The following is a 9,656-nucleotide window of genomic DNA, read 5'->3' as shown; positions in this document are numbered from 1 at the left end:
ATTTATTATTCATCAAAAGAACCTTTGTATATAAAGTGTGTCTTTGTTTGAAATAAAAAAAGAAACTACTACTCATATTCCTTTAGAGCTTCAAAACTTCCTAACACCTCCTATCACCTCCTAAGAATATTTACAGTCTCGTCTAAAACCAGTATTGCAAGAGATCTTCCAGACCCTTTAAACCTTTAGACTGCACCAGACTAAGCTTGTTGCGGATGGCTTTATCGGGTGAGCTTGATCAAGACTTGCAGAGGCAGGCCTAGTTCCCCATGACAGTGCTTGTTACGTTCTCGCCACAACGCGTACATGGTGGCTTAGAATGCATAGCGGAGACAAAAGAGTTTTTTTCTTGTCCATCGTCAAGTCAGAGATCAAACCAACAATTGCAGCCCAATCAGTGGTGTATGAGCTTTGCAAGATTCCTTTGGCAAGATGATCCCAGACCTGAGTGGAGAAGGAGCATTCAAAGAAAAGGTGGTTCCTGGTTTCAGAAGTGCTTTTAAAGAGAACACAGGTGGTGTCAGTACCCTGGTTCCAGCAGGCAACATGATCTATTGTTGATAGTCGATTCCGCACTGCAATCCAAGTCATGAATGCAAACTTCTGTGTAGCCTGAGAGAACCAAATACTTTATACTGAATAAAATTTTATTCTTCCGGATAAACTACGAATAAAATTCTGGACTTTATACCGAAGAAGCTTTATATTAGAGGTAGTATAACAAAGTAAACTCGTAAATCGACTACCGTGTAATTTTTTTTTGGTAAAAACTTCATTTGATATTTAACAGTTTGCATTGATGCATGGAACTAGAAGCACTTGATTTGATGTATAATGTTTTATAGATGCATAGCGTACAATTGCAATCTAAGATTTTGTGATATATTCGTTGTGAATCTACCAGCGAATTTTTGTTAGATCAGTCGATTGAGTACTGATATTTGTTTTTTTTTAAAAAAATCTAGACACTTAGGGATAAATGCAGAGTTAGCAAAAAGATATAAGGGAAAATTAATTATAATTTGATATGTATCAAACTCCAATTCTTTTCTTTTATGATCAATCCATACAAATATCAAAATCAACATGATTTTTTTCTTTTAACCAGATTCACATCCTTTGTGATTTTGGATCCTAAGAACATAACAGATGACAAATATTAAAGGAAATACAAATAATTTGAATCCAAAATCATCAAATGTGTTCACAAATCCACAAGTGTAAACACCAAAGCTGCCATTGTTATAGCAATTCTCCCAAATATTTCTTTTCCTGCTACAAAAAAAAACATAAAATTAGAGCCAACCCTTATCAATAATATATTATTTAAATATCATAAATTTTATTTCTTAACAAAATGGGATGAACATGTGATTAAACTAAACATAAAAATTGATTATACAAAATTATGATCACCTTTTATAACGTTAAAAGAAAACGACCCGCTAGGACTTGGAACGTCCTGTGGTCGCAACGGCGGTGGCGGCTGCGATATAGTAGGAGGCGGGAAAAATAGAGCCGGTGGCGGTGGAGGCGGCGGAGATAGAGGAGGCGGAGACAACGGTGGTGGCGATGACAAATCAGAGGTTTGATACCTCAAAAGACATTTAGGTGTAAAGATCAGAGCCGAACTTGGTAGACCGCAACAAGTGGAAACTCTTAAGAGCGCAAATCTGAGACAAACGGTACAGTTGAACCGATCAAGACCAGGACTACACTGAACCATTGACTCTAACTCATACGAACCCTCTGATTGAGTCACACGTTCTTGATCGTCCACGAAATATGGAACCAAAGAGGACGAAGATACGTTGAGAATGAGCTCGTTGAATTTATCAGCTAGTGTTTCGTTGAACGTATTCGAGTCTGGAGCAGAGCGAAGAGAGAAAAGAACGATGTTTGGTCTGACCTCAAGAACAGAGAAGAAGGAAACACTGGAGTATCGAACCATACACTCTTCGTAGTATATGTACGCTCCTTTGTTAAGACTACAGTTTGTAGCGATCTCGGTCGTTGCGGTCTGGACGCAGTCTGAGCAAGTTGCTACGGTGGTGTCGCCTCTGCAGAGGAACATGCCATGGACTGTGTTGGGACTACGACCAACTGTGACGTTAGAATAGGTTCCTAGTAAGGACCTGGTGCGGAGAGAGGAGAGTAAAATGTCGCGGTTTGCTTCGTATGAACTGGTTTGTGTAAAGTTTTCGACAGGATTGCAGAAAGTAGACATGTGTTCAGGTTGAGACATGGTTTGGTGAAAGAGGATAGAGAGGAGGAAGAAAAACAGAGGAGTAGAGAATGTCATTATGATTCTTGCCATTTTGTTTGTGTGTATATGTTCTTTGTTGTTGTGTTCTATGTGAGGCGATACTAAACAGAGGAGACATAGACTTTATAGTAGAATGAATGTATTCAAAATAATATCTAAATAATGATGATGTACTAATTCAGAGGAAGAATATGTATAACTAATATTTTGTTTTAATCAGTTATTGGTAGCTATCATTCTTCACCAAGTAAAAATAATCAAGTTGACGCATTAGTTTAATTAGTCAATGAAACAAAACAGAGACTTAGTCCTACGATTTGTGGAAGACAAGTATGAGGTGTAGAGGGAAAAGATTCGCTGAGAGATCAGAACAGGGTTTTACAGTTTGCAAAAAGGGTATGATTCTTGCCTTTTTTTTTGTATTTATTATAACCAGTTTATAACAAAAAAAAAAGATAAGCAGAAACAAATGAATAAAGAAAGTAACGACGTAGAGTTTTAATAAAGTAAAGACTCATTGGCTTTCTCTTTATACTTCGTAGGTTCTTCTATAATAGTTTCAAACTAATATTTACTAAAATAAAATGTAAAAAGAAAAAAGAGGTTTAATATGGGGCAAATCTCCAAAATAACACTTTTCTAAGTTTATATCACAAAAATAGCACTCAAAAAGTAAAATGACCAAAATAGCACCTTTCTAAGTTTATCCTTTGAAAATTTTAATTTTTTAATTTTTCAAAATTTGAAATCTTATCCCCAAAACCTCATTTCTCAACTCTAAACCCTAAACCCTAAACTCTAAACCTTAAACCCTAAACCCTAAATCCTAAACTCCAAACCCTAAACCCTAAATCCTAAACTCTAAACCCTAAACCCTAAACCCTAAACCCTAAACCCTAAAATCTAAACCCTAAACCCTAAACTCTAAACCCTCAACCCTAAATCGTAAACCCTAAATCGTAAACCCCACCCTTTAACTCTAAACCCTAAGTTTGTGATTTTTGATAAAACATTAAGTGCTATTTTTGTGACTTTTGACCTTAAGTGCTAGTTTGGAAACGTAAACTTGATTTAATGCTATTTTTATCTTTTTCTATTTAATATGTTTCACCAATTTAGTTTTTTTTTTTTTTTGACTAATTTTGTTACGAAAGACACAAATCAAAAGCATTATGAGGCGTACGAAAAAGAAGATCGAGAAGAAAATGGAGTAGGTCGGTACCTGAGTGGTAAAGCTTCGAAACTAGGGTTTTGGTAAACGGAGAGAGGCAGTTCACCAATTTAGTTACGTCCCCAAACGATGTCGAAGTGTAAGTAGAACTAAAAGTAGCTTGGTAGCTTGGACGAGAGCTTGCATTAACCCAAATCTAAGTGGCATGGGAGCAGCAAATGCATTACGGCGTCTCCATCCCCAATGGAGTGATTTTTTATTTTTTGTTTTTACTCTATTTTCCACTCTATTTTTAGAGTAAATTATGAAGGATATTGTAATGACCCCAACCCCAAACTATCCCCAAAGGCCACATTTGGTTTCTTTAAAAAGAGAGAGAGAGAGAGAGAGAGAGAAAGCTCACCAGGAGTCCTCGCCGGAGCCACCGCACGCCAGGACGTCGTCAAGCTCGTCATCACCATCAACCGCAGCTCGAGGTAACCGGAAACCGCCATGTGTTTGAGTTATGTTTCGGTCGTTTTAGTAAATCGGTCATAACTTTCTAACCGTAGTGAATCTCGTGCATCCAAGGCCATCATCGTGTTCCTCTCGTCAAGACGAAGCCGTAGACACCAACCGCGTCACGATCGGAGCCCGGACGAAGCCGTACGCGCCTCCGGAAGTTTCACCTCCGCGCGCACGGGAGTTCCACGCGCCGCCGCCGGACCACCGTCCTCCGCCGCAGCGCCGCCGCCGGACCACCGTTCTCCGCCGCAGCTCCGCCGTCGCCGCCGGCCAACTTACCGGTAAGCCGCCGCCGTAGCTCCGCCGTCGCCGCCGATGACCGACACCGGTGACTCGCCGGCGACTCGCCAACTCGGCCGAGTCGACCCGGTGAGTCAACTCGGTTGACTCGGTTAACCGGTGGTTTGACCGGTTTAAATCGATTTCGATTCGGTTAGGTTAAACCGGTCGGTTAAAATCAATTGGTAATCGGTTAGGGAAAACCGGATTTATATATATACGAGTCCATGTTTTGGAGATTTGCGGGGTGCAGAGACGTTTGCACTGGCTGCCTATGTTTGAGGAGTTTTGCGGGGTGCAGAGACGTTTGCACTGGCTGCCTATGTTTGAGGAGTTTTGCGGGGTGCAGAGACGTTTGCACTGGCTGCCTATGTTTGAGGAGTTTTGCGGGGTGCAGAGACGTTTGCACTGGCTGCCTATGTTTGAGGAGTTTTGCGGGGTGCAGAGACGTTTGCACTGGCTGCCTATGTTTGAGGAGTTTTGCGGGGTGCAGAGACGTTTGCACTGGCTGCCTATGTTTGAGGAGTTTTGCGGGGTGCAGAGACGTTTGCACTGGCTGCCATGTTTGTGGAGATTTGCGGGGGTACAGAGACGTTTGTACTTACGACGCCTTAGAGATTTGCGGGGTGCAGTGTGGACTACTGTGCTAGCGACGCCTGTAAAGTATATATATCCTTATGAGGAAATGTGATATGCTATTATCGCATTGGTTGTATCATGTCTAGTCCACTAGACATATGTGATTGTTCTGTGTGGTGTAATAGGCACCGTGATTGTCTCATGCTAGAGCTATTTATTTATCGTAACATTTTATTATGTAAATCGGGGTGTCACAGATATGCTCTTACAACCGCCGAAGCTAAAGGATGTGGAAGTGTTAGATCAATTAGCTTGGACAGTTTTACCAAAAAAAATTAGCTTGGACATGAGCTTGCGTTGACAAGAATAAAAAGCTTCAGGAAAATTATTTTTCTCTTTTTTCAAAAAAAAAAAAAGAAAATTATTTTTCTCGGACTTCATTTTACTTTTTTATTACTTGATGAAAAATTCTTAGTCAAAACTAACTATAGTTTGTAGCAGTCTCGATTGTTGCTGTTCGAACAAGATATTGCGTTGATGTCTCCTTTACATAACATCTCAAGGACCGAGTCGGGGCTCAGAACGATTGTGCGGTTGGGATAGATCTGAGATTGCAGTTTGTTTTTGTAAAGTTCTCCGTATGCACAGCAACATGTGTTTATGTTGAGGCATGGCTTAGTAAGAGATAACAAAGAAAAAGAAGAGCTGAATGTAATTCTGTTTCTAGCCATTTAGTTCTTTCTTGTTTAATAAACTCAAAAATAATGATGTTTTACGAATACAAAGAAGAAAAATGTAAAAAAATGTTGTTTTACATCCGTGATAGCTGAATCTTTACTAAGGAAAAATCATAAAGATGGACGAAACTTTGTTTGATACAAAGCGATGAGCAATTACTGCAGACTCATGGCGCCGAATGGGAGAAGAATTAAACCATGAACAGGATAAACTTGAACTGCTGGAGTTATACCTTGAGCTGCAAGATTTGATGTACCAAACATCATACCATAGGGCTGAGCTGCTGGAGTTGTTGTTGTCGTTGTACCATAAGCTGCAGGATTTGGTGTGCCAAACAGCAAAGGACAAGAACCATAGGTACAAAAGAACAACCCGGGAATAGATGATGGAGGATTTGTGGTGGTACCGTTCAAGGCCAAGTGACCAGAAGGAGAGGAGCTACTAGTGGCTCCACACGCTGTGCATCCAGAAACACCAGCGGGTTCATGGGGTCTCTGAACAGCAGTGGGGATGGTGTAGCCAAAAGGAAAACCAGTCGGGTTTCCATGCGTTGGACCAACAGTTGTCCTCTGAAGATGATCAGGTGTGCTTGGAGATACCATTGATGAGTTAAAGGGAGATGTATGAGCAGCAGGTAACCCACCTGGAACATGAGAGTAGTCAATTAGAGAGAGATCTTAGTACAGAAAATGGTATACATTATGTATTAAAGATTTTTGAGTTACCTTTGTCTCCTTTTATGTAATCTTCCCACCTCAATTCTTCATGACTTTTATGTCGATGAGAGTTGGAGGCAGAGATGGAGATGATCATCTTGCCTTGACCTCCAGAAGAATCAAGATCTGGTGTAGGTGCATAACGAGGATACCTACTACCTTGTTCAGTAAAAAACGAACCACGACCAGAAGCTGGTGTAGTAGTAGCTAGTGGGCTTGTTCCGAATGGATATTTAGGGGTAGTGCTTGAAGCGCAATCTCCTCCTGTTGAGGATGTGGAAGCACCAGAACCGAAAATGTTGGCTTGCCTTGACGAGAATCCGGAAGAAACAGAGGGAGATGAACAACCAAAAACAGGACCTGGCAATGAACCGGTAGGGCCAAGAGGAGGGAAACTGAATAAGGTTGGTGGTGAACAAGTTTGAACTGGTGCATCGGCATGAGCATCCGTTGAATTGACTACTCCGCCACTTAAGATGGTTGAGTCAACAGAATGCGCTGGTTCTGGATTAACCGATTTGGTGACAGGAGGAGTGAGTGAAGGCTCTGTTCCGGAACTTTGAGCTGGAACGGATGAGTCAATCACATTGGTCGGTTCGGTTACTTGCTCGACACCAAGTGTCGCTACCGCATAGCTCTGCCTCAGGAAAACTAATCCTCATTCTTCTTTTTCGATCTTCAAACTGATAACAACTGCAAGAAAATAAATTAAAATCGATAAGTTCATACATCAACAGATAAACTATAGCGAATCTGCTGAAAGCGTGCAACGTACGCAACGCGAGTCTTAAAAAACTCCGAGCCCTAATTACGAAACATCATCATCATCATCATCATCATCATCTAACCCAAATCAAAGATCGCAACTTTAATTACGAATGAACAGCGATTAGTATTCAATAAGGATCACAACTTTTCGCGGAAAAGAAATCAAATTCTGCAAACCCAAATCAAGTATCAAAGGACATAGTAAGAGATCAAAGAGGAACCTTACTGAAGCAACAACGATGGCGCGTTTCGATTCTGAAAGAAACTGAAAGCAAGCTTTGGCCTTTAGGTTTTTTTGTGGAGAGATTGTAAAGATATGAGAAACGGATCTCTCTCTCTCTCTCGTTTCAGTTTATATAGGTAAGGGCTCTTGTGACTTGCCCACGTCGTTTCTACGCTTCTTCAGCTTTTTCTTTTTTTCCTTTCTTTCTTCCAGGCGTTGTTTTGACGCCGGACAGTTTCTACAGTATTATTAATCAGAGAGATTATAATATTTTAAAATTTATTTAAAATAGCTTAATTAAGTGTATCTATGTGTTTGTTACTTATGGACGGGAACCTCCATCAATTAAATTTAGTGAAAGTTTAACCTTAATTTTTTTTTGAGCAACAGTTTAACCTTAATTAAGTAATTAAGTAATTAAGCAACAATTTAACATTTCCTAGGGCAATTAGTGACAAGGTGTATAGTAGTGAAGAAGAATTTACAAGTGAGGGGAATACAAGGGGATATTTGTTGTGTAAGATGTGGAGCCCACGAGGAATCGATAAACCATGTGTTTTTTGAATGTCTTCCAGCAATCCAGGTTTGGACTCTCTTGAAGATACCACCAAATCCAACTATTTTTCCAACAAGTTCTCTCTTCACAAACATGGATCCTCTTTCCTGGAGAGTTTTCCCGCAGATGAAAGATCATCAGTTTGCACGGATACTATGGACATCTGGAAAACTAGGAATAATAAAGTTTTCAGTAATCTGGATATGGATCCTATGGATACGCATAAATTGGCAGAAACAGAATCAACACTGTGGGTTGAGACACAAATATTGAATGAACAAATGATAATACCACAAATAGTGGATACGATCTCGTTGGGGAAAAATACTCAGGTATTGAATTCCTCCAGACCCCAGGCAGGACACCAGCCTCTGGATCCCCGCTGGAAGGAACCCCGGTTCCCAGCGGAAGAAACCCCGGTTCCCAGGATCCCCGCTAGAAGGAACCCCGGTTACCCGCTACGAAGTACTCCGGGTCCAGTCCCCAGGACCACCCCTTCCCCCCGGGGAAATGGAAAACTTCCGATAAGGAGAATCTTCCATATTTCCGAATATGGAAGAGTTTAACCTGTTCCAACCGACTAAGGCCCGCCTTAGGAAGACTATATATAGGGAACCTAAACTTTAAAGCAAGAGATCGACACTTTGAGACTTGGGGATTAGAGTTAGACGGCTAGAACTAGGGTTTATACACCAATCGTTGTAGTTCCGGCTTGTTTACTCAATAAAACATCTCTTCAAGTCCATTTCTCTCAAACTTATAAGAACTCAGCATAAATACTAAGCCTTGTCCATCGTTTCGTGGTACTCACAAAGATCTTACACAAAAATCCCCAAACACTTTGGCGCAAGAAAGAGGGAAGTAATCTAAACTACGTGATAATGGCGGTGGACGAGCATGACGAGCTACCTGAAGCTACCCAGAGAGAAGCTAAACTCCAAAGACAAATCGATGATCTGCAAGGTCAAGTAACCAGGTTACATAGAACGCGGGAAGAGACCAACCCCGAGCTGTCCTCGGAGTTCCAGATCCTGAAGGAAAAGCTCGACGAACACTCCAAGCAACTGGAGCAGAGCGCCGAGAAGCTCAGCCAGCTCGAATCGGAGACTCTTACCCTCCGAGATGAGAACCAAGCCCTTAACGCGGCGAGCAACAAGAAGCATCGATTCCGGACTCAGGTTCGCCCCATGCCGACTCTGGAAACACCTAACTCCGGGGCTGGTACGAATCTCCCAACTACGGCGCCGGGAGGAGACGCATCTACGCGAGAAAAGGCCATGGATGCTCAGACCTACGACGTGGAGGACATCGACTCGGAGCCCGAGCCTGATAAGGAAGCATCAGACGGAGCAGCGAGAGCAGAGTCTCCTATGATCGCTCACCTTTACCAGATGTTCTCCGATAGGCTCGATGCCATGCAGTCCATGGTAGAGAGACTCCCGGGGGTAGCTCCCCCCATCCGGAAGAGCAACCCCGACTCCTACGCCGACACTCCCTTCACGGATGAGATCACCTTGATCGAGATGCCCAGGAAGTTCTCTTTCCCCAGCATAAAGGCGTATGACGGCACCACTGATCCAGACGACCACGTCGCCCAATACAGACAAAGGATGCTTGCCATAGAACCCCCAAAGGGGTCACGCGAAGCTACCATGTGCAAAGGTTTCGGCTCCACTCTGACCGGATCCGCTCTGCAATGGTATATCAACTTACCCTCCAGGTCCATAGCCTCCTTCGCGGTTCTCAGCGACAAGTTCGTGGAGCAATTCGCCAGCAGCAGGGACCTGGAGAAAACCTCCGATAGCCTCTACGAAATCCTCCAGCACCGAGCGGAACCCCTGCGAGGCTACATAGCC

General features: G+C 42.3%; 3 protein-coding genes across 4 annotated transcripts; 1 reads left to right on the top strand and 2 right to left on the bottom strand.

The window, feature by feature from the left end:
• Window positions 1-1,204: 1,204 nt before the first annotated feature.
• Window positions 1,205-2,325, bottom strand: LOC106341480 (cysteine-rich repeat secretory protein 9-like). The gene is made up of 2 exons (XM_013780243.1): window positions 1,417-2,325; window positions 1,205-1,272 (listed from the first exon to the last, which is right to left on the bottom strand). The coding sequence occupies exons 1-2, from the start codon at window positions 2,315-2,317 to the stop codon at window positions 1,205-1,207; spliced, it is 969 nt and encodes a 322-aa protein (XP_013635697.1). The 5' UTR covers window positions 2,318-2,325.
• Window positions 2,326-3,471: 1,146 nt separating this feature from the next.
• LOC106338441 lies at window positions 3,472-4,254 on the top strand. The gene is made up of 3 exons (XM_013777416.1): window positions 3,472-3,476; window positions 3,734-3,913; window positions 4,008-4,254. Exons 1-3 carry the CDS (start codon window positions 3,472-3,474, stop codon window positions 4,237-4,239), a joined length of 417 nt encoding a protein of 138 aa, XP_013632870.1. The 3' UTR covers window positions 4,240-4,254.
• Window positions 4,255-5,563: 1,309 nt separating this feature from the next.
• Window positions 5,564-7,454, bottom strand: LOC106339930 (nuclear pore complex protein NUP98A-like). 2 transcript variants are annotated; one of them, XM_013778798.1, is made up of 3 exons: window positions 7,243-7,454; window positions 6,263-6,946; window positions 5,564-6,180 (listed from the first exon to the last, which is right to left on the bottom strand). In XM_013778798.1, exons 2-3 carry the CDS (start codon window positions 6,348-6,350, stop codon window positions 5,693-5,695), a joined length of 576 nt encoding a protein of 191 aa, XP_013634252.1. In that variant the 5' UTR covers window positions 6,351-6,946; window positions 7,243-7,454; the 3' UTR covers window positions 5,564-5,692. The 2 variants fall into 2 exon arrangements, with proteins under 2 accessions (XP_013634252.1, XP_013634251.1); XM_013778797.1 differs by having other exon boundaries at window positions 7,248-7,454.
• Window positions 7,455-9,656: the final 2,202 nt, after the last annotated feature.

The sequence above is a fragment of the Brassica oleracea genome, chromosome C4 (assembly GCF_000695525.1).
Source record: "Brassica oleracea var. oleracea cultivar TO1000 chromosome C4, BOL, whole genome shotgun sequence".
Taxonomy (NCBI): Eukaryota; Viridiplantae; Streptophyta; class Magnoliopsida; order Brassicales; family Brassicaceae; genus Brassica; species Brassica oleracea.
The sequence above is the reverse complement of the archived record's forward strand: the minus strand, read 5'-3'. Positions and strand labels throughout refer to the sequence as shown.